This window comes from Mustelus asterias, chromosome 8 (genome assembly GCF_964213995.1).
Source record: "Mustelus asterias chromosome 8, sMusAst1.hap1.1, whole genome shotgun sequence".
Classification (NCBI taxonomy): domain Eukaryota; kingdom Metazoa; phylum Chordata; class Chondrichthyes; order Carcharhiniformes; family Triakidae; genus Mustelus; species Mustelus asterias.
Genome location: NC_135808.1, coordinates 62,278,263 through 62,303,510, shown reverse-complemented (window position 1 = coordinate 62,303,510; position 25,248 = coordinate 62,278,263). Strand labels below are relative to the sequence as shown.

Sequence of the window (25,248 nt, the reverse complement as noted above, 5' to 3'; positions counted from 1 at the left end):
CATATTTCTTATAGACTTTTAACAACATTTTATCAAATTCTGATTTTACAATTGATCTTGTGTCAATTGCCATTTGCAGAAGAGCACTGTAAACTTCTACCACCTTTAACCACCCACGGTGGTAGTGGCTGCACTGCTGCCTCACAGCGCCAGGAAGCCGGGTTCAATTCCCGGCCTCGGGTCACTGTCTGTGTGGAGTTTGCACATTTTCCTTGTGTCTGCATGTGTTTCCTCCGGCTGCTCCGGTTTCTTCCCACAGTCGAAAGATGTGCGGGTTAGGTGGGTAGGCCATGCTAAATTGCCCCTTAGTGTCAGGGTGACTAGCTAGGGTAAATGCCTGGGGTTATGGGGATAGGGCCTGGGTGGGATTATGGTCGGTGCAGACTCGATGGGCCGAATGGCCTCCTTCTGCACTGGAGGATTTTATGATTCTGGTGATCCTTTTGTGTGTAGAAATGTTTCCTAATCTCACTATTGAAAGATAGTGTTAGACTATGTTTTAGACTATGCCACCCCGAGCCTTAGACACCCCAAACTCTGGAAATAGAAATATAAACAGAAAATGCTGGAAGAACTCAGCAGGTCTGGCAGCATCTGAGAAATAAGAGTCAATGTTTCGAGTCTGTAAGAGGGGAAATACCCAAACTGTTCCTATCTTGAAAACATCGATTAAATTATCCCTTAACCTTCTAAGTCACAGGAAATACAACCAGACTTTGTGTTGTCTCCTCGGAATTTAACCCTTGCAGTCTAGGGATCATTCTGGTAAATCTATCTCACTTCCTCCGAGGCCAGATGAGGTATCTCAACTTGACCCCGAATGCAACCCCCATCCCACTAAAGCTTCTTTTCCAACCATGGTTTAATGGGCAGCCTCCCAGGTCATAACGAATATATTTGGGCGGCACGGTGGCACAGTGGTTAGCACTGCAGCCTCACAGCATCAGGGACCGCGGTTTGATTCTTGGGTGACTGTATTCAGACATGCCTGCCATGTCTGCTTGGGTTTTCATCGGGAGTTCTGGTTTCCTCCCACCGTCCAAAGACGTGTGGGATCAGTTAATTGGCCATGCTAAATTGCTCCTTAGTGTCCCAGGATGTGGAGGTTAGGGGGATTAGCCATGGGAGATAAGCGGGGTTATAGGATGATGGGGGAATGGGGGTGGATGGACCTGGGGAACATGCTGTTGTGGAGAGTCGGTACAGACTCGATAGGCTAAATGGCCTCCTTCTGCACTGGAGAGATTCTATGTTTCCATTTGTGAGAGCCTCCAGTGTGTAATTCTAGCAGCTCGGTTCCTAATTACACCACTGATCATTTTGAAGGTGAGCAGGGGAGATCCCCCCACCTCCACCAACATTACTAAAGATTATCTGGTCATTATCACGCTGCCATTTGGGAGAGAGCTGGCAGTGCTCACACTTCATAGAAATCATAGAAACCCTACAGTGCAGAAGGAGGCCATTCGGCCCATCGAGTCTGCACCGACCACTTGCCCATGTTTCCCACATGGCAGCATTGATGCTTCGGAGGTATTTAATTGGCTGTGAAGGGACATTCTGAGGTTGCGGAAAATGCCCGTTTTTTTCCTTCATTATTTCAGCACAGCCTTGCTTGGCAGGCATTTCATGGCAAACATGGTGACTACATGCTCCACCCACCACAGATCAGTTCCAACTCAAGGCTGACAATTGCCCCCTCCCCCCATCTTTCTCTTCTTCAACGTAATGCAGAGTAAATCAAAATGAAGCAGCCAATTTTTTACAATTTGCTCCAAAAACAGGGGTTTGGGGGTAGAAAGGGTGGGCGAGGTGGAGAGGGGTGCATGAGTGGGGTGGCAAATATCAGGTAAGTTTCCTACTCCTGAACACCATCCAGCGACAGCACCCACACCCCAGTCCCACTGAAAAGTCTCCATGTTGAGGATTGCAGATTGATCAGACTGCACTGCCCGACATGGCCAAATAGCCAGATAACACTCAGCGCCAAGACTCTGAATGGAATCCTGATGCTTAAACAAGGATCCATAGATTGGCTTATGTGGCACCTTAGGACATCCCAAGTTACTCTCCAGCCAATAATCAATCTTCGCAATGTAGTCAAGTGTTGTAATGCAGGAAACATGGCAGCCAGTTCATGCACAGCAAGCTCCCACAGACAGCAGTGTGATAATAGTCAGTCTGTTTTAATGATGATGATGATGATTGAGGTGCAAGGCTTGGTCAAGAGACACAGGGAATAACTCCCCTGCTCTTTGTGTATAGCCTGGAGATCTTTTACATCTGCCAGGGAGGGCAGATAGCGCCTTGGTTCAATGTCTCATCCAAAAGATGGCACCTGCAGAGCCTAAATTTTGGGTTCAAGTCTCCACCATGGATCTTGGACTCTCAGCCTCAAAGACAGATGTGCTGTTACCCACTGGAACCATCACTGATACCTGGGGGGAAACATTCATTTACACGCCAAGTGCAGATCTCAGTCACCTAATGGGGAGTATAGATAAAGTGACTAATTCATTACCACTGGGACTAATTTGGAGGTGATTTCCTCCTGCCTGTCTTACTCACGTTGGTTGACAGATGGCGCTGCAGGCCCTGGTAGGTGGCTGAATGTGGAGATGCCGGCGTTGGACTGGGGTAAACACAGTAAGAAGTCTTACAACACCAGGTTAAAGTCCAACTGGTTTATTTGGTAGCAAATGCCACTAGCTTTCGGAGCGCTGCCCCTTCGTCAGGTGGAGTGGGAGATGTGCTCACAAACAGAGCATACAGAGACACAGACTCAATTTACAGAATAATGATTGGAATGCTAATCAAGCTAATCAAGTCTTAAAGTTACAGACAATGTGAGTGGAGAGAGCATAAGCACAGGTTAAAGAGATGTGTATTGTCTCCAGACAGGATAGGTAGTGAGATTTTGCAAGTCCAGGCAAGTTGTGGGGGTTACAGATAGTGTGACATGAACCCAAGATCCCGGTTGAGGCTGTCCTCATGTGTGCGGAACTTTGCTATCAGTTTCTGCTCAGCGACCCTGGGCTGTCGTGTGTCATGAAAGCCGCCTTGGAGAACGCTTACCCGAAGATCAGAGGCTGAATGCCTGTGACCACTGAAGTGCTCCCCCACAGGAAGAGAACAGTCTTGCCTGGTGATTGTCGAGTGGTGTTCATTCATCCGTTGTCGTAGCGTCTGCATGGTTTCCCCAATGTACCATGCCTCCGGACATCCTTTCCTGCAGCGTATCAGGTAGACAATGTTGGCCGAGTTGCAAGAGTAGGTACCGTGTACCTGGTAGACCGTGTTCTCATGTGAGATGATGGCATCCGTGTCGATGATCCGGCACGTCTTGCAGAGGTTGCTGTGGCAGGGTTGTGTGGTGTCGTGGTCACTGTTCTCCTGAAGGCTGGGTAGTTTGCTGCGGACAATGGTCTGTTTGAGGTTGTGCGGCTGTTGGAAGGCAAGAAGAGGGGGTATGGGGATGGCCTTGGCGAGATGTTCATCTTCATCGATGACATGTTGAAGGCGCCGGAGGAGATGTCGTAGCTTCTCTGCTCCGGGGAAGTACTGGACGACGAAGGGTACTCTGTCCACCGTGTCCCGTGTTTGTCTTCTGAGGACGTCGGTGCGGTTTTTCGCTGTGGCGCGTTGGAACTGTCGATCGATGAGTCGAGCGCCATATCCTGTTCTTATGAGGGCATCTTTCAGCGTCTGGAGGTGTCTGTTGCGATCCTCCTCATTCGAGCAGATCCTGTGTATACGGAGGGCTTGTCCGTAGGGGATGGCTTCTTTAACGTGTTTTGGGTGGAAGTTGGAGAAATGGAGCATCGTGAGGTTATCCGTGGGCTTGCGGTACAGTGAGGTGCTGAGGTGACCGTCCTTAATGGAGATGCGTGTATCCAAGAATGCAACCGACTCCGGAGAGTAGTCCATGGTGAGTCTGATGGTGGGATGGAACTTGTTGATGTCATCATACAGTTGTTTCAGTGATTGTTCATCAAAGGAAGAAAATGTCATCGATGTATCTAGTGTATAGCATCGGTTGAAGGTCCTGTGCGGTGAAGAAGTCTTGTTCGAACCTGTGCATGAAGATGTTGGCGTATTGAGGTGTGAATTTGGTCCCCATGGCTGTTCTGTGTGTCTGGATGAAGAACTGGTTGTTGAAGGTGAAGACATTGTGGTCCAGGATGAAGCGGATGAGTTGTAAAATTGCATCTGGAAACTGGCAGTTGCCGGCGTTGAGTACTGAGGCAGCTGCAGCAATGCCATCATCCTGGTGGCCGAATCCCAGCAAAACTGCCTCTGCATCGCCATCAATTCACAAGATTAGTTTACTTTGAAGTTCATGTCGCAAAATGTCAGGGTGGTAGCAACATGGTGATAATTGGCTACATTATGGAGCTATAGGTTGAGGAACCTTGCCCATAGCCCTTCAGTGAGCAGACACCAAAGAAGGTATGCTCACCCTGTTGTCAACGGTTTCCCAGCATCCTGCTTCACAGCAGCACTAGGGAGGAATCAGGAATAGTTTTTCCAGCTGTTTGTCTCTTTCAATGATGCATTGTGAGAACAATTGGGAAAAGGGAAGATAAAAATACACACACATACACTCGTATATACACAAACACACACATACACGTATACACACACACATATATATACACACATATACACATGTGTACACAGACACACATGTACATGCGTATACACACACATGTACACACATACTTACACGCGTATATATATATATATATATATATATATATATATATACATACACACACACACACATATACACAACCCCCCAAAGGTGTCCTGGGACCCTCTCCAAAGGGCTACTTTCATGAATCAGCATTCACAGTTAGAGAATTACAGTTCACAGCAGGCCTCGGGGCTACTGCTCAAGGGATGGTGGGAAATGGCCACAGTTTGGGGTCTTTTACAATGTTTGGGCCTTCCACACACACGCTTGCTGGGAATTGGAGTACGTACACACTTTTTCTTTCTCCAGGACAGGATCTTACGCAGAAGAAAAAATTGGAACAGTGCGAAACGCAGGGCAAGTGACCTAAACTGGAGCACTGTCTGAGAGAAGGTGTCCCGGGCTGCAGGGCATCGGGTAGGGAGCAGGGAGAGGCCCCAAACCAAGAAGTAGTTCCTAAACCAGGGAGTGGGATAGAAAGAGGTCCCAAAATGGAAACACCAAGTTCAGAGGGTGGGACTCAGAACATTCGGCCATTTCTGGGATGGCCAAACACTAACATGCGCGCGTGCACACACACACACACAAAACATTAACACATTAGAAACATCTTGAAATGTGAACACTCCTCAACTTCTTTCATTAGCAATGCAATGGTGTGTGACCTTCCAGTAAGCTCTTAGCTGCAGCACATCAGTAACTCCTCCATTATAGCACCAATACGCAGCGACACCCAGTTCTTACACAGAAACATGTGTAAAACAGAAACTGTGACAGAAAAACTGTACAAAATCAAGAATGTTTATGAAACCAGTGTCTTTTTTTGAAGAGAGGGAGTGAGTGAATGCGTGATGATAGATGATTACTCTATGATGCTACAATTTCAGGCTGAGGTAAGAACCCCCCCATGTCAATATTCAAGTTAAGATTGACCAGGTCTCTGAAGGAGGAGGAGTTGAAGGGACTTGGCAATAGGGTGAGTAACTATGCTTAGAAATACTTACTTATATGGAGGGTAAATGTCAACATGAATTGGATGGGCTGAATGGCCTGTTTCATGTTGTTAACATCTGTGTATTTCGACTTCTACATATCACTCCTTTAGTATAAATGCTCTGACCAATAACAGTAGAACATAAGAAATTGGAGCAGGACTAAGCCATTCAGCCCCTCGAGCCTATACTGCCATTCAATTAGATCACCTGTACATGCAGGAGTAGGCCACACAGCTGTTCCACCATTCAGTAAGATCATGGCTGATTTGATTGTAACCTTAATCCCACATATTCGCCTGCCCTCAATAACCTTTCACCGCCTTGTTCATCAAGAATCTACCCAGCTTTGTCTTAAAACATATTCAACTTTTCTGCTTCCACTGCCTACTCTAGACTTGTGTTCCCTCGAATTTAGAAGGATAAAGGATAATTTCAACTCTCGTAGGTACAAACCTAACCTTTCCAGCCTTTCCTCCCAAACAACTTGCCTATTCCTGATATTAGCTAAATAAATCTTCTCTGAACTGTTTCTAATACATTTACATCTTTCCTTAAATAAGGAGACCAATTCTGTACAGAATACTCCAGGTGTGGTCTCACCAATGCCCTTTACAACTGAAGCATAATCTCCCTACTTTTGTAATCAATTCCCGTCACAATAAATGATAACATTATATTAGCTTTCCTAATTACTTGCTGATCTTCTAACTTTACAGCGCTTTCCAGCCATATTCCTGTATTCCTTGATTCGAAAATCTATCAATATCAGTTTTGAATGTATTCATCTACTGAGAAGCTCTTTGGGAGAAAGCATTCTGAACATGAATAAGGGCATACTGGCATCAAAGCCTCTGCACAAAGAAACAAGAGGAATCACATTTCTTTTTTGACACCAGAACAGGAGAATTCCTGGTGTTCAGATAATAGATGACTTGCTGTTAGAAATTTGGGGCCTCCTCTGCATTCTCAATTTAACACCATCAAGCACTGCTGAAGTAGACCACATGCCCCCTGCTATCTGGAGAAACCCTTTACTGCCCAATATTTAGTTATGCGATAGCATGACTAAAGGCCCATAACAATAAGACCCTTCACTGTGTGCTGGACACTGTGCATTCTAGCAAGATGAAGCAGAAATGCCAATTAATTTTGCATAAATGGCAGAAATGGTGAATTCTTTTTCACCAGCTCCCGTTAGCATCACAGTAATAGATCATTCAACTTTCCTTATTGTTACAGGCTACAGCCACTTTACAAATCTCTGAACTGGTTGGCACGAAGCTTAAGAGAGACCTCATCATCTCACTCTGACTGGTCCTGGATTAAACTGGCACACTTTGCTTTTCCAGACAGAAGCATTCAAACAATGCTGACTTCTGACCTCTCACTCCACTCTTTGGGCTCAGGATTGGCTTTCTAAGCTGCCAATTAAATCCGAGAATGAGAGACCTACCCTCGGCATGAGTACAATGGCAATTGCATTGCCTATTTCTCCACCCATAACTTAAAGTATCAGATGAAGGTCATTCCAACATCCAAAGGTGCAAACAGGTCTGGGATTTGTTCAATAGCCTGTCATTATCTCCAAACTGATATGGTACCTCAGAATACATGTCAGATTCAGTTTTTAGATGAACGTCAACAAGAAATAATAGTTTGAAGATCTTTAACACAGAATACTTAAATCATATTTGTAATTATAATAATTATATTAATAGTAATAGTGTTAATATTAGTACTTGCATATTATAACCAATGAGAGTCACCCTTTATGATGCTTTATGAAGGAAAAGGTTCAGCAGGAGACTATCTGGCAGGTTAGGAGGTATCACCAGCCCATCATTCAATCGATAGCCTCTGAGTCGGAAGGTTGTAGGTCTAAGTCCCACTTTAGAAGCCCAAGCACAAAATCGAGGCTGACACCCTGGTGCAGTACTGTAGCCCTGCTGCGCTGTTGGAAGTGCTGTCTTTTGGATGAGATATTAAACCGAGTCTGTCCTTTCAGGTGGATACAGAAGATCCCACGGCACAATTCGAAGAGCAACGAAGCGAGCACCACCATCCCATGGGTAAAGGCTCGGTTCCCCATCCATCTTTTCTGTTATCGAAACAGGCTTTGCAAAGGTTGATATTTTAAATACATTAAATTGGTGGGTGAAATCTTACCAAAAAATGGCAGCATTGTTTCTGGTGAGAAAACCGGCGTGTTTTCGCCAGAGAAACCGATCGGTTTTCTCCTCAGATTCTACCGCACACTGGGGCGAGGGGGGGGGGGGGGGGCGGCATTCGCATGGATGGCAAACACGGGTTCAGGTTTTGGCCCAGTGAGTGCATTTTGTCGACCATTCCTTATGAAAACACTCTGCTTTCTTGTATAGGTATTTTCAATGTTAAATGTGTTACACTGTGACACACAATAGCAGCTATTTTATAGTAAGGTTATAAGTATCCTATAGGAACAGGAGTCAGTCACTTAGTCCTCAAGCCTGTGTGATCATTGCATGAGGTAATGGCTGATTTGCAACCTATCTCCATGCACCTGTCTTTGACCAAATTCCTTAAAACCCTTGATTAACAAAAATCCATCAAACTTAGAAGTTAAAATGTACAATTGATCTAGCATCAATTGCCCTTTGCAGGAAAGAGTTCCAAACCTCTACCATCATTGGTGAGTGGAAGCATTTCCTAATTTCACTTCTAGAAGACCTCTCTCAAATTTTTAGACCAAATCTCATGGGGCTACATTCCCCAATCAGCAGAAATAGTTCCTCTCCATCTGTCCTGTTTAATAATGTTGGAATTCAATCAAGTCAGCACTTATCCTTCTAAATTCGAGGGAACACAAGTCTAGTTTGTGTCGTCTCTCCTGCTAATTTAACCGTAGGGATGGATAGTGGGTTTCCCCAACTCATTCATTGGCCCTTCTGTTCTTTGTTTCTCTGGAATTGCAATTGCCAATATTCGAAATAAAGGGTTTAAAAATAATTTTTTTTTTAGAAAATGCACATTTTACAATAACATGATTGTATGTCAGCCGTGGTTCAGTTTGTAGGATTCTTGTCTCTGAATCAAACGGTTGTGGGTGTAGGGCAGACAGTAGCAGAATGTTACGTAACTAAAAGGTTGGCATCTTTAAAGACACAACTGTTGCCGCATGATTCAAATCACCTGAATTGGTTACCTGGAGGGTTATGAACTGGACATGACATGTGATATCGATGATTGAGATCGGACGTTTCAAAGAGAGTTCAGAATAATGAAACACCCAACAATGTTCAGCTCAACATGAATGGTGCACAGAACATATCCTATATTAATAGCTATAATGGTCTTGTACGTGTGGCAATCGCAGACAATGGGGCCAAGTGGCACACAAAGCATGCAATGCACTTGTAACTGGAGAATTATACATACACCGTGATCTTTCTCTGCGTGTTGTTAGCGAAGTACAGATAGCAAGATGGGATCTCCTGAACACCAAGTTTCATCATGAGATTCTCCTCGCTGTTCAGAACTCTGCGCACAGAGATGTTCTCATACTGCAGCATATCCAGGATCACCTGTGGGAGCAACAGGCGTTAGTCAGACGCTTCCTTCAAACCATCCAAAGAAGAGAGCATGAAACAACAGCACAGGAGACACAAACTGCATGGGTAATGTTGGTTCTGGTGGTCATTTCAGTCTGGTTTTAGCGATTCCCATTTCAAATTTACAAGATTTTGTTCTCCTCCCTAAAGTGATGAGTTTGCCTACTTTGAATCTTATCAAAGGAAGGATTAACAAGTAACTTACTGCAGAATTCAGGCCAATCGACTTTAACAGTGATAGGAATGGAATCTATACTTGACTTTGAAGTAACACACTGATTGGAAGCTTTACACTTAAGCACTCCAGTGCATAGTGAAAATTCTCAGTTCCCCATCGGAATAATTTCCCCAAGTTCCCCAAGAATAATGAACCATCTTTGTTTAAGATGCGGGAAACTAGGAGCATTAAATGTAAATATAACATTTCAAGGTATTTCTGCTGTCTTTTGAATGAGATGTTAATCTGAGGCCCTATCTATCAGTCATCTGGGTGGATGTAAAAGATCTTATGACATTGTTTCGCTGAAGAGCAGGGGAGTTATCCTTGGTGTCCTGGCAATATTTATTCCTCAATCAACAGTACCAATGTGGAGGTGATGGCCTAGTGGTATTATCGTTAGACTATTAATTCAGAAACTGGTCTGGGGATCCAGGTTCAAATCTCGCCATGGCAGATGGTGGATTTGATAATAAAAAATGTCTGGTTAAGCCTGTCAGAGAGTTGGTGTAGACTTGATGGGCTAAATGGTCTCTATCTGCATTGCAGGGATTGTATGATTCTATCATTCTATGAACCCAAGAAATTGATCGTGTCACCTATCCCAGTTAGTTGTGTTGAGTCTACCTTTTTTGACTGTCCTCTGACTGCCAATTAGCTAGAGCCCCATTTGTAAAAAAGCTTAAACCATCTTCCTCCCACTGTCCAAAGATGTGAGGGTTAGGTGGATTGGCCATGCTAAATTGTCCCTTAGTATCGGGGGATTAGCAACGTAAATTCATGGTGTTGCGGGGATAGGGCCTGAGTGGAAATGTTGTCGGTGCAGGCTCGATGGGCTGAATGGCCTCCTTCTGCAGAGTCAGGATTCTGTGATATTAACTCGGTTTCTCTCTCCCTTCAGATACTGCCAGACCAGTTGAGATTTTGCAGCATTCTCTGTTTCACGTTGAAAATAATAGTGAATCTTTCCTCATGGGGAAACCTCCATCCCCTGAAACATAAAAATTCTGATCAACTGAGAATTATAAATACGAAGCAGTTTGTCAGACCCCATGCCTGGATTGATGGCCTCCCAACAGATTGAGCTTCTTACGTAGCAGAGGGTAGTTAAAAAAATTCTAAGTGAAGACAGCTGAAAGTGGCCAGGAAATAAGGCTGCTAACTTACTATCCACTTACCATACTGCAGGTTCTGACCATTGGTGAGACAACTAGATGGTGAATTTCAACTGAGTGAGACTTTAGTTCATCACAAAATGGGTAATGTTGTCCTCCACTTCACGTAACAATGATACTCTTTGCATCCTTATAGAATGGCACCCTACTTTCCCAAAGCATTAACAGTTACTTCCAGCTCAGTTTGACTCTTCACTACATAGAATTTAACCTAACAGAAACAGGCCATTTGTTGGAGCATGTTAATGCAGGTATTTATGCTTCACACGAGCATCATCTCATTTCACTTCCTCAATGTATTATTTTGTTCATTTCTCCCTTATCTAGCCTCCCATGAAATGTATTCACATACTATTGTCTGATGCTGAATTGCATCCTCTAAGAGCAAGGCAGTTTTTAACCCATTCTCGATCTACCAGCTTCATTTTGAAGGTTAATCATAGGAAGTCAATGCCACAAGAGAGGACCCAGAGGCTGATTTAATCAGTACAATGTCAGGGGCAAGTGCTTCCAGACATCAAAACGTGTGGAAAATCATCATAAATCGAGGCATTCTCAGATCTGCACCCAGAATGGCAGTTTCTTTCAAGGTCCACTACACACTGTGTGACAATCTGTATTACTGGTTCATGAAAACTCTCTATAGATACTGCCAGCAGCTCCTGAGTTTACCGAGAAAGTTATGCTAATCCATAAACAAAATCAAGCGCCGGTTCCAGTTGTGCAGGAACAGTCAGTTTTTCCACAGGGAGCTAAGTGATGACAACTCTGGAAGGCTTTCAGTACCACAAAGCTGATATTGGTTCAAATTGTGCTCAAATCTCTAACTCCCAAACAAGAGGCAGAACAATCACTCAGTGCTACATCTGGATCTGAGGTAGGTTGTGGAGCTTAGGTACCAGGTGTAAACATTTTTTATGGCATTGCTGCATTAAACTTTCAGCAACATTTGACATCAAACATTACTGCAGTCATACAGGTCCTTGGTGAGACCACACCTGGAGTACTGCATGCAGTTTTGGTCACCCTACCTAAGAAAGAATATACTTGCCATAGAGGGAGCACAGCAGAGATTCACTAGGCTGCTACCGGGGTTGGCGGGACTGTCCCCTGAGGAGAGATTGGTTTAACTGGGCCTGTACTCATTAGAGTTTAGAAGAATGAGATGAGATCTGATATAACATTCCAACAGGGTTGGACAGACTAGATGCAGGGAGGATGTTTTCCCGAGTTGGGAAATATAGAAGGAGGGGACACAGTCTCAGGATATGGGGTAGACTATTTAGGACTGAGATGAGAAGATATTTCTTCACTCAAAGGGTGGTGATCCTGTGGAATTCTCTTCCACAGAAGGTTGTGGAGTCCAAGTCACTGAATGTGTCCAAGAAAGAGATAGTTTTTTTTCAGACTTTAATTGCATCAAGCAGCATGAGGAGAAAAATGGAATATGACATTGAGATCAAGAAACAGCCATGACAGAGCAGTATCAAAGGGCCAAATAACCTACTCTTCCTCCTAATTTCTATGTTAATACTTGGATCCAGAGCCAGCAGCCCTATGAGGCCATGTACTTTAGCTGTATAAAAGCAAATTACTCCGGATGCTGGAATCTGAAACCAAAAGAGAAAACGCTGGAAAATCTCAGCAGGCCTGGCAGCATCTGTAAGGAGAGAAAAGAGCAGATGTTGAGAGTCCAGATGACCCTTTGTCGAAGACATCTGGACTCGAAACGTCAGCTCTTTTCCCTCCTTACAGATGCTGCCAGGCCTGCTGAGATTTTCCAGCGTTTTCTCTTTCACTTTAGCTGTGTGACAGGTTGAAAGAAAACTTCACCAACATCTCTGTCATTTATGTGGAAGGTCGTCATGGTGTGGAGATGCCGGCGTTGGACTGGGTTAAAACTCTTACTGTATTTATGTGGAAAGCAGCTTACACTTTTGTAGAACTGAAATTCATCTTTGTAAAACACAACAACAGTTCTCAGCAAAGGAGATACATTAAAAAAAAGTGTTTCCATTGAGTTAGATCACCTTGGTGATAACTGATCCAATGCACTCTTTGTTAATGCTAACAATTACTCGCTACAACCCACCACCAATAATCGAGGACTAACCGCCAGAACTTCAGCTGAACTCAATTGCCTTCTTCAGACAAGTGGAAGTTTGGGTACAGTGGGTACAGTTTTGGATCCAATGGTTAGTGTAAATGGATTAATATCTGTGTACAAATCAGACCCATGGGAATGTAGTATGAGCACATTAAACATTTGTGCATAAACCTTGCCCATCAAAAGGTTTCACCCATGGTAAAACTCCTCGGGTGAAACTTTGGATAGATAAGGTTCATGCATGAACCCCCAATGCTACATTTTTTACATAGACATTACATAGATTTTTATATAGATATTAATCCATTTACACTAACCATTGGATTCAAAATTGTACTCATTGTAAGCTAACTTTTCCTGCTGATCATTTTCCACAGCTCAGATGGAATAGTTCAAAAAAATCCACACCTTCCCATTACAACAAAATTGTTTGCTTCCAAACTTTGCAACAATGGCCATATTTCAAAAAGTAATCAATTGGCTGCAAAAGAAGCTTTGAGACATCCCAAGGTCATGAAAGGTGCAACATAAATGCAAGTCTTTCCCTTTTCCATTGCACTGAAGTGGCAGTGAACACTACTTGCATTATATCAAGTAAGCTGCTGGGCCAACCTCCTGACATTGGAAATCTACAGGATGTTTCGGAGCAAGACATTCAGCTCCCTTGTTGAAGCCTCTAATTATTGTCTGTTTTACAGCATCATGGAATTGCCTCTCTTGTGTTAGAAGAAAGATTGCTCGGAAATGGGCCCCTGCTGTGCACTGTCATCATTCAACTACGAGGACATAATTCCAACAAAAAGGAATGAATGTCGCATTTAGAAATGCATTAATTCCCCAAAGCAGACAGAGTTTATTTGAAGAGGCACATTAATCTCCCCTGCACTTCACTGGATTCCTGATCACATCCAAACGCAATGGAAGATAGACTCTCGATAACTTCACATGTAAATGCTGCCAGTGCCTTCTCACCCTTTGGAATTTTAACGCTCTATCACTAAAGGCATATCAAACAATGGGAAGGAACTAACAGTGATACATTAAGAGAGTGAAAGATCCCCTTCTGGTTATGTTTTTAAACAGTGGAGAAGACTTAACATTCCAAAAGCTTCCGAGTCAGGGCTGTGAACATTCACAGCAAAGCTTCCTTGACTTTCCCCCATATCCTCAGCCCTACCTACGAAAGAATAACCCGAATTGTACCTCACCAGCCATCCTGTGAGTGTAATTGGAAATTTAGTCCCAAGCTACAGAAAGCTTTAAGTTATGGAACTGGGTTGGAAGCATCCAAATGCATTTGTTTCAGACTTAAATACCAGCAGGCTGTCAACGCCTTCTCAATTACATTGTTGGGGTTAACAGCAACAGGTGATGGGTATTAATTGTCTGTGAGTATGTGTAAGTGGGGGATAGGGCGTTGTCCGACCCGACTGCTTGCCCCTCCAGAAAACATACCCTAAGTAAATGCCTCTCCTCATATTCCATACCCTGATCTAAATTCCAAAATCTCAAATAGGTATCTAATTGTGTGGTAAACGACTCAACTATACTTTATCTGTTACCCTCAAAAAGAGCACACACCGTATCCTCAGAATATTGTGTAAAGATTCATTGAGGTAAAATTAAATCATGTCCTCGTGTTTGAGGGAGAAGTGTTTTGCCTGTTATTGTTGAGACTTTATAGGTGCGCTCAGTTCACGCAGTCTCTTATCTGAAGCAGGTCTCACCAACATGGGTATTGACCTGGCAAATAATCTCCGAGGATAGTCCTGCCTTACTGAATTACTGAAATTGGTATTTGGACACACACACACGTACACATCCGACCAACTTGATGTGACTTAGAGGGGAGCTTTTGGCTGTCGGTGTTCCCATGACATTGCTGTCCTTGGCCTTATTGGAAGGGAGATGATGTTAAAATAACCTTGGTCAGTAGCTGCAATGTTTCCTACTCATTCTGTATCTTTTTTTAAGAAAAGGAAAATGATTACATTCTTCTCAGCCTTCTCACATTGATGAAAAATCAAAGACACTGGTCGCCATCATCCACGTACTGGGAAGTGAGTATTGAAGAGTGCGTTTTACTTGCAGTGTTACTGGGCTGCATGATAAGAGGCTCTAGGGTTTTTTCGCTACCCTTTTCAATACAGTGATGGGCAGACACCCTAGGGAAGATTAACAGGCATTGTCCAAATGGGATTAGGTCAGTGTTATGTCTGACTAGATAAAGCATTAGGAATAATTGCAATTTAAAACACTTAGCTTACCTCTCGGCCTAGGTAGGAGTTCTCTTGCTCAACAATCAGTGCCAGATACCGAACATTGTTGCTAGCATAGAAGTTCTGTACCTCTGCCATGCTAGAATTGAAGAAATGAAAATTATATATAGAATTTTCACACCTTTATTCAATTCCTCAGATACCTGTACATTTACAGGTATCTCTCAGGTCAGAGGAAGATCCATTGCTGTGACAAAAAAAAAATGGAGACAGTGAGGTTTGTGCACCAATCCTGGTTCCTGTCACTCAATAGCAGATCCTATACAAGTTGACCAGTTACTAAGATATGGCCGGTGAAAGCACTGAGCAGAGCCACATGCCCGAGATGCATTGATACAAATACAGGTAGCACCAGTATCACGTCAATTCAGCCAGATTTAGCTATTGGGCTAAATGGTAACCAGGAGCATCAACTTCCACTTCCATAACATTGCACATTTCTGCTCTTGCTCTTATTTGCTGCTGAATCTCTTATCCGTATATTTATTACTTTCAGACCCAATCATTCCAATGCTCACCAGTTCAGCCTCTTCACTTGCACCGTAAACCTGAGCTTGTTTAGAAGTCTATTGCTCATATCCTATCTCATACCATTCACCCATCATTCCCATTCTTGCTGACCTACATTGACTCCCAGTCAGGCAATCCCTCAATTATAAAATCCTTGTCCTTTCTTTCAAATCTCTTTGTGATCTCATCCCTCCCTGTTGCTGTGACTTCCTCCAGCCCCATAACCCTGGGAGATATCTGGGCTCAACCCATTCTGGCACCCTGAACAGCCCTGATTGTAACTCCTCCACCATTGGCAGCCATGTCTTTGGTTGCCTAGGCTCCGGAATTCCCTCTCTAAACCACTTTGCTGCTCTACCTCCCTCCTCCTCCTCCTCTAAGGCACTCCTTAAAACCTACCTCTTTGACCAATTGTTTGGCTACCCTTCCTAGGAGATGTTGCTCAGCGTCGAATTTGGTTTGATGAGGCTCTTGTGAAGCACGTTGGGACATTTTACAATATTATTGTGAATATAAAGTTGTTGCTGTTGTTGAATTCTACAGTTGCTGAGAATTGGGAACACTTTCCTCAATTCAGGTGCCCGATGCCAGCACTCTCAGACTAGGCACAGGATAGATTAGACATAGTGTACTATGCTTTAAAACCCAAATATTGATCAGCCTCTTACTTCACAAATATGGCATTACCATTCTCATGTCCCACACCAACCATCTTCATGACTCCTCTGAGTGAGGGCTTTTAAACTTATAGGATGGAGTTCCGCGGACCCTCCAGCCAGGCGGATTGTCTGGTGCCGCTGAAGTCAGGAGACTTTTGAATAGTTCGCTGCATTTTCTGGCCCTGCTGTAATTCTGCCCATAGACTCCAGTTAGTGCTGTGGGTACTCGCTCAGAATGGGGTGAAAGTCTGCCAGAACTCATTCAACGCAGGATCTTCAGAGCTGGCTGCCGGAGAACTGTTGGACTTTAACCTGGTGTTGCTAAAACTCTGACGGAGAACTGTCCAGCCGGGATTCAAACTTAGTTCGCTGAAGGGAAAACATGGGTGTGTTCCCGGCTGTTCAAACATGGCAAATCTCAACATTCTTCACAGCCACCAGCCTACTCGTGAATCCTTTCTTTGCCAAAGGGCAGAGGGGGAATTCTCAGGGTCGCCCGACTGACAGATGGGGAAACTGCGACTCTGCAAGCACTGGATTTCCAAACACACTCAGCACAACTGTCAAACTTTGCCTCGGCAAGAAGACGTATCCTCCGCCTGACACTTCCGTGACCTTTGGCCCTCGTAGGGCGACCCCCATTTATTAAAACATCAACCTCTGCTTCTGCCTCCTGCAATCCCATTTAACACCTCGAAAGCTCCGACAAATGTAAGCCCTTTCAGAATTTCACATCTGACCTCTGCCCTTTAAGCCAATACATCAGCCCGACAATTACTGGTCGAAATCATTTCTCTTGTGACTTATATAAATTCTTCCTTACTTTAAACAATTTTGTACACTTCAGTTTAACCCCTCTAAAGTTTCAGGTTTGCTGATTTGCTTAAAACACTTACATTTCCATACGTGATGGGAATGTCCTTAAAAACCCTTAATTGCTTCCCATCTTGGTCATAAACCTTGGTCTGCATCACACTGCCCGTCCCCTTCACTTCATCAGTAGAAGAGACACAGACATTTCAGTGTTACCTGGCACACTGCTGGCTTAAACATTAGTCACCAGGCCTCCACAAGGCCTCACTTCCTTCCACTAAAACCGACCGACATATTGGAGCCATTCGGGAATGCAAACTTATCGGCCTGGCTTCTTCCTTACACGATCAACTGTCTCTTTACACCCCTCTCCTCTCCGCCATCACCAATAACAGAAGAGCTCATGGAATTCTCTCTCATCAAGTTAGAGATTGTCCATTCAGCTGACGCTGCTCCTCCCCTCCAGTCCGCCTGCCCACCAAGCTTTAGCAGACCCTAACCTCCCGCTCGCCCCATACCTATCACAGCCTGAATATCTCGAGAAATGGTTCTTCTGTCAGCCTTCGCATGACCATCTTCAGAGTCTGGCAAAAAATCTACCCGTGGCCTTCTTTCTTTGCCTTGCTACCGTCCGAGAGATTATCTGCAGGCTAAAAAGGGTTGGATTCCACATGTAAGTTCATGTAAGCTCCGTGGGCAGCACAGTGGCACAGCGGTTAGCACTGGTGCCTCACAACACCAGGGACCCGGGTTCAATTCCGGCCTCGGGTGACTGCCTGTGTGGAGCTTGCACGTTCTCCCCATGTCTGCATGGGTTTCTTCTCACAATCCAAAGATGTGTCAGTTAGGTGGATTGGCCATGCTAAATTGCCCCTTCATGTCAAGGAGACTAGCTAGGGTAAATGCATGGGGTTATCGGGATGGGGCCTGGGTGAGATTGTGGTCAGTACAGACTCGATGCGCTGAATGGCCTCCTTCTGCACTGTAGGATTCTATGATTATTTCTTAAAGTTCGACCAGTGTCCCAACAATCTGCCTCCCTGCGATACCTGCACTGCTGAACTCATTTGGGAAAAGAGAAAAGATATGTTCGGGAGAAGACAATGAAAAATGTTTCCTCTTAACAAATTGCAGGTCATAAGCCTGTTTTGATCTACAGGACCTTTACTAAAAGCCTTCACTTACTCCCACTGTGGTGACAGATGACTTAACCCTTGAAGCACTAAAGCATAACAGAACTATTATCATTTCAGAGGTGAAAGAATTTACCTAAAATAAGAATATTAAATAATATGAACAGCAGCACAGTGGTTAGCACTGTTACCTCACAGCACCAGGGACCCTGGTTCAATTCCCGGCTTGGGTCACTATCTGTGCGGAGTCTGCATGCTTTCCCCATGTCTGCGTGGGTTTCTTCTGCGTGCTCCAGTTTCCTCCCACAGTCCAAAGACGTGCTGGTTAGATGCATCGGCCATGCTAAATTCTCCCTCAGTGTACCCAAACAGGCGCTGGAGTATGGTGACTGGGGGATTTTCACAGTAACTTCACTGCAGTGTTAATGAAGCCGACTTGTGACACTAATAAATAAACTTAATATGATCTGGGTAACTACCAGTCAATAAGAATAACTTTGCAACATGAGAATGGAATATCTTACACAAATTATTTAATCCATCTTTCTAGATATCTGACAGACCTTACATAAAATATAGCCCTGAATGGGAAGTTGCTACTCTGCAGAACCTCTTAGGATCATAGAAGTCCTACAGTGCAGAAGGAGGCCATTCGGCCCATCGAGCCTGCACAGACAACAGCCCACCCAGGTCCTATCCCCGTAACCCCAAGTATTTACCCTGCTAGTCCCCCTGACACTAAGGGGCAATTTAGCATGGCCAATCAATGTAACCTGCACATCTTCAGACTGTGGGAGGAACCTAGAGGAAACCCACGCAGACACGGGGAGAACATGCGGACTCCACACAGACAGTGACCCAAGCCATGAATCGAACCCAGGTCCCTGGCGCTGTGAGACAGCAGTGCTAAACCACTGTGCCACCGTGCAACCTCTTGATGCCCACGTCCCAATACTTATACCTTTAATGTGTTCCCTCAGTCATAAACCTGGCTCACAGCCCAAAAGGAATTAAATTCAACTGATGTCATTTAGACTGTATTTACTCGTGATCCCGTATCTTTTATTGTGAAATATATATCAGAGCAAAGTTCAAAAAAAAGGCAAAAGATTCTGAGGAAATCGAAATACAAACAAAAAGATTTGGTAGATATTCAGGTAATTTTAATGGAGTCAGTTATTTTCACCATTTTGTTTGTACAGACACAACCTGATGGCTGAGTGTTTCCAGCGTTTTCCTATTTCATTGGAAAGTTTAGGGACTCTGAATTATCTATCACTGTCCACCAGGGGTCACTCTGCACTAGGGAGATCATTGGAGGTGATTTAATGCTTCAAATTCTTGTAATAAGTCTTTCAACAACAACTTGTGTTTATATGGCACATTTAACATGGTAAAAATTCCAAGCCGCGTCATAGGAGGGGTTTCAAACAAAGTATGACTCTGAGCCATATAAGGGGCAGATTTTTTTCCAATTCGTTCATGGGATTATGGGTATCACTGGCTAGGCCAGCATTTATCGGCCATCCCTAAGTGCCCTTCAGAAGGTGGTAGTGAGCCAACCTCTGCAGTCCACTTGGTGCAGGTACACCCACTGTGCTGCTAGGGAGGGAGTTCCAGCATTTTGAGCCAGCAACAGTTTACCAAAAGCTCGGTCAGAGAGACAGGTTTTAAGGAATATGCTGAAGGATGAGGCAGAGGAAGAGGTGTGGCTGGAGTGACTAAAATCAAGGGACAGAACTGGAAGAGGTGGTGGTGGTGGTGGAATGAGTGAACGGGATTTGGTGAAAGTTAGGACATGGACAGCAGAGATTTAGCCAAAACTAAGTTATGAGGTTAGGAAACAGGAGGCCAGCCAGCAATGCATTAGGACAGTCAAGGCTAGAGATGGTAAAGGTATGAATGAAGCAGCAGATGAGTTGAGGAAGGGTTGATGTTGGACAATATTTGCGGAGGTGAAAATGTGGGAACAGACAGACATTGTGATGAAGCGGATATATGAATGGAAGCTCATCTCTGAGCCAAATGTAATACCAGGGTTGTGAATCACCTGGTTCAGCCTCAGACAGTTGTCCTGTAGAGGTGCAGAGTCAGTAGCTGGGGAACAGAGTTCATTGCAGAGATCACAAACATTGATTTTGCTCTTCCCAATATTCAATTGGAAGACATTTCTGCTCATCCAGTATTGGATGTTAGCCAAGCAGAATGACAATTTAGAGACAATGGTGGGTCAAGAGAGGTCGAGTGGGTGTTGTCATGGGACACCGATAACTGATGCTATGTTTTCACGAAACATCGCTGAGGGACAGCGTGTAGCTAAGAAATAGGAGGGAGCCAGGGACAGATCCATAGGGGACACCAGAGGTAACAACATGGGAAAGGGAAGAGAAGTCGTTGCAGGTAATTCAACAACAATCTGCATTTAATATAAGTTACATCCCATGTCTATTTTCACAAGGACAATCTAGTAAAAATAGACATTCAATCAGCAAAGGAAATATTGATACAGATTATCAAAACATTAATCAAAAGAGGCTGGCGGTCTTTAATAAGAGAGATGGCAGAGCAGAGGAGTTTAAGGAGGGAATTCCAGAGTACAGGCTTGAATGGCTGAACACACGTATCCATAGGGGCCAATGATGCAGAGATGGTCAAGCTGGAGTTGAAGAATACTTAGAAGATTGTAAGGCCTGAGGTGGTTGTACAGATTGAAAAGGTGTAAGAGGGTGTAAGGCCATGTACATCAGATTTCTCTTCTAGCGCACAGAATCTGGGCATCTGTGTGTCTTGCAATTTCCTTAATATTGCTCACCTTTTCTGCATGTCCACATCCAGTCAGGAGAAGGTGGTGAAGAAGGCATATAGTATGCTTGCCTTCATAGGACGGGGTATAGAGTATAAAAGCTGGAGTCTGATGATGCAGCTGTATAGAACGCTGGTTAGGCCACATTTGGAGTACTGCGTCCAGTTCTGGTCGCCGCACTACCAGAAGGACGTGGAGGCATTGGAGAGAGTGCAGAGAAGGTTTACCAGGATGTTGCCTGGTATGGAGGGTCTTAGCTATGAGGAGAGATTGGGTAGACTGGGGTTGTTCTCCTTGGAAAGACGGAGAATGAGGGGAGATCTAATAGAGGTATACAAGATTATGAAGGGTATAGATAGGGTGAACAGTGGGAAGCTTTTTCCCAGGACGGAGGTGACGATCACGAGGGGTCACGGGCTCAAGCTGAGAGGGGCGAAGTATAACTCAGACATCAGAGGGATGTTTTTTACACAGAGGGTGGTGGGGGCCTGGAATGCGCTGCCAAGTAGGGTGGTGGAGGCAGGCACGCTGACATCGTTTAAGACTTACCTGGATAGTCACATGAGCAGCCTGGGAATGGAGGGATACAAACGATTGGTCTAGTTGGACCAAGGAGCGGCACAGGCTTGGAGGGCCGAAGGGCCTGTTTCCTGTGCTGTACTGTTCTTTGTTCTTTTGTTCTTGCTGGAACCTCACCTCTCCATTATAAAAACCCAATGTACAGTCTAGATAGGAGCAGTTAAAGACTATGGCTGGATTTTTAACTGGCTACTTGGGCATAAATTTGGCATTCTGGATTGACTTGTTCGAAGATATTTCCTGATTTTTATTTCAAGTTGGAAATCGTCATGTGGGAAAAATCTTGGATGTAAATTGGTGCACAGGGAACTCAGGAGAGAAGATCTACACAGAACTGGTAGACCTGTGGTGCGGTGTAAGACTGAATGAGGCTAACGAGTTGAGCATTCACAGCAGGAATAACTGGACAGCAGCTGCATTTCAATCAGGAACTCTGTGCAATCAGGACTGTCTGGGAAGAGGGTGTGGTGCAATGGGAATGGTTGCTTAGGTCAGTGGGCACCATGAGGAATGACACACGAGTCTGTTTGCCAACCTCTCCCAAACAGATTCCCAACTCAAGGATTTTCACTCAGCGACAGTGAAGGAATATTTCAAAGTCAGGATGGTGAATGACCTGGAGGGGGATCTCTAGATGGTGGTGTTCCCAGATATCAGATGCTCTTTCCTTTCAGATGGTAGTGGTCGTGGGTTCAGAAGGTGCTCTCTAAGGAGCCTTGGTAAGTTCCTGCAATGCATTTTGTCGATGGTACACACGGCTGCCATTGTTCTTCAATGGTGGAGGGAGTGAATGTTTGTGGAAGGGGTAGCAATCAAGCGGATTGCTTTGTCCTGGGTCATGTCAAGCTTCTGCAGTGTTGTTGGAGTTGCACTCACCCAGGCAATGGGAGAGTATTTCACCACACTCCTGACTTTGCCTTGTAGATGGTGGACAAGCCTTGCAGAGTCAGAAGGCGAGTTACTCACTGCAGGATTCCTAGCCTTTCACCTGCTCTTGTCGCCATAGTATTTATATTGATAGTGGAAGATTCCGCGATAATAATGACATTGAGGGCCAGTCCATCACGCAAACCAGCCTCCCATCCATTGACACTGTCTACACTTCCCGCTACCTCGAAAAAACAGCCAGCATAATCAAGAACCCCACAAACCCCGGACATACTCTCTTTCCACCTTTGTCCATCAGGAAAAAGATACAAAATTCTGAGGTTAGGTTGATTGGCCATCCTAAATTGACCCTCGTGTCAGGAGATTAGCAGGGTAAATATGTGAGATTACAGGAATAGGGCCTGGGTGGGATTGTAGTTGGTGCAGACTCGATGGGCTGAATGGCCTCCTTCTGCACGGTAGGGATTCTATGATTAAGAACAGCTTCTTCCCTGCTGCCATCAGACTCTTGAATGGACCTACCTCGCATTAAATTGATCTTTCTCTACACCCAGCTATGACTGTAACACTATATTCTGCACTCTTTCCTTTCCTTCTGTATGAACAGTATGCTTTGTCTGTATAGTGTGCATGTATACCAATACATGCGACAATAATAAATCAAATCAAAATAAAAATGAATGTCAATGAATGATGGTTAGATTCTTTCTTATTGGAGATGGTCATTGCCTTGCACATATGTGGTGTGCATTTTACTTGCCAATGTCAGCCCAAGAGCAAAAAACCTTTCAGTAACATTAAAGATGAATTCCTTGGGCATCGTGAAGAGGGCTGGTACACTGTCCTTCCAAAATTTAAACCAAGACTCAGGGGGCAATCTTACTGGCTCGTCACGCCGGTTGATCGGCGTGCTGGTAAGATCATGCGGGAGGTGAAAAACTGGGTTCGCGCCCAGTTTCTCGCCTCTCACGATATTACCGGCTCTGTTCTGCAGGCGTAATCAGGGCAGGCCAGGTGGGAGCCTGTCGGGAAAGCCACCACCACCCCCTCATCTTCCCTTACAAATCCACCAATGGGTTATGGTGAAATTCTGCCCAACCTTGCTGCTCAATGGCCTTTCATCAGATTTTTGTTCGGCAAAGGTGTTCAGAGCGATGGAACCCAGGTAGGCAGATGGAGTTAAGCTAAAGACCGGCTGTGCCCGTGCCAGAAAAGGCTCGAGGAGCTGAATAGCCTGCTGCTGTTTCAACGTTCTCTCATTAGGACAGAATCAGGAAACGCCATTTCACCCAACAAGTCCTTTCAATCGCATTCAAAATACTCAAGGATCAAATTGCTTCATCTGCACAACGTCTTTGGAAGGCTTTATCCCTTGATGTACAAGTCAGAAATGATCTTACCAAAAGAAGATATAGAAAAGTGATTATACATCTCTTGTAGGAATAACCTGGACATTATCCAATGCGAGTTTAATTCAATGTGTGCTTACCTGATTGGTTCCAACGGGGGACAGGCTGGGGGCCACACATTCTCGCCATGCCTCTCCAAGCTATCAATGATAGAATGGCGTAGAGATGACATGTTAGAAGCGGCACCTACACGAAGTTAAACACAGACCGGTTTCAGCTAAGTGTTGGCAACTATGGCTGGACAGTAACATCAGAACATTGAGAAAAGCTTGGATTACCGAAGTTATAATGGGTAGCAAGAATCCCTGTGGGGTAGATATAAAAGGTATCAGGCACCTCTCTCAGTGCGTATAAGAGACACCTGTACCACAGAGGCAAGCCTGGCTTCATTTGCCCCAATATGAAAGTGTGCATGCACGACAAGGTGAACCCTGGCCTGTGGCAAACAGTGAATCCACTACACTGAAATCCAGCTGTAAGGACTTCCTGTATTTGTATTGTGCTAATTTATTCTATAGATTATTGCTACTTCTCTGACAGTCCCAGGTAACATGCACTAATATTGAGGATCTAGAGTAATAAATTATTCTGTAAAAAGTACAGACCTAGAGTATAAAATTACAGGCCCAGAGAGTACATTTACAGACCAAGAGTATACAATTACAGAGCCTAGATAGAATTACAGACCCTAGAGTGTTCAATTACAGACCTGGATATAATTGCACACTCAGAGTGTACAATTACAGATACAGAGGATAGAATTACAGACCCAGAGGATAGAATTACAGACCCAGAGGATAGAATTACAGACCCAGAGGATAGAATTACAGACCCAGAGGATAGAATTACAGATCCAGAGTATACAATTACAGAAGCTGGATAGAATTATAGACCCAGAGTGTAAAATTACAGACTGCAGGTATATGGTAACAGATCCAGAGTATACAATTACAGACCCAGGGTGGAATTACTGATCCCAAATATACAATTATAGAGTGCAGGAATACAATCACAGACTTAGGGTATACGATTACAGGCCGTGTAAATGTAGTGATAGACTCTGGGTTTACAATTTCAGGCCCTGGAAATGAAGCAACAGGTTTCCCCCTTTCCTATTCCCTCCATACCCTCTCTCCACTATAATAATTTCACTGGTTACTTTGTAAAGGCCCTTTGTCAGTTATGCAACTGCTTAAAAGTTCCAAATGCCATTTGAATTTCATTAGGTCTGGTTTGTGGCAGTTCTCTGATACCTCCACTACACAACCTCCCCCCTGCACCCCCCACCATTCCAGTTTCTTCCCTTCCTACCCCAGGGTGATCAACTACCCCACCTGAGCTTAAATAAGTGAACGCAGGTCAGATATTGAATTGAGGACCGCTCTGGTGTGTAAGGTT

The 25,248-nt window shown here is 44.4% G+C and overlaps 1 protein-coding gene across 2 annotated transcripts in view; it reads right to left on the bottom strand.

The window, feature by feature from the left end:
* Window positions 1-25,248, bottom strand: part of qsox1 (quiescin Q6 sulfhydryl oxidase 1) — a 114,592-nt gene that overhangs the window by 46,752 nt on the left and 42,592 nt on the right. For both annotated transcript variants that reach the window (XM_078218058.1, XM_078218057.1), the window contains exons 4-6: window positions 23,931-24,036; window positions 15,045-15,135; window positions 9,106-9,251 (exon numbers count right to left, since the gene is read on the bottom strand). In XM_078218058.1, the coding sequence (XP_078074184.1) occupies window positions 9,106-9,251; window positions 15,045-15,135; window positions 23,931-24,036 (343 nt within the window). The remainder of the gene's footprint in view (window positions 1-9,105; window positions 9,252-15,044; window positions 15,136-23,930; window positions 24,037-25,248) is intronic.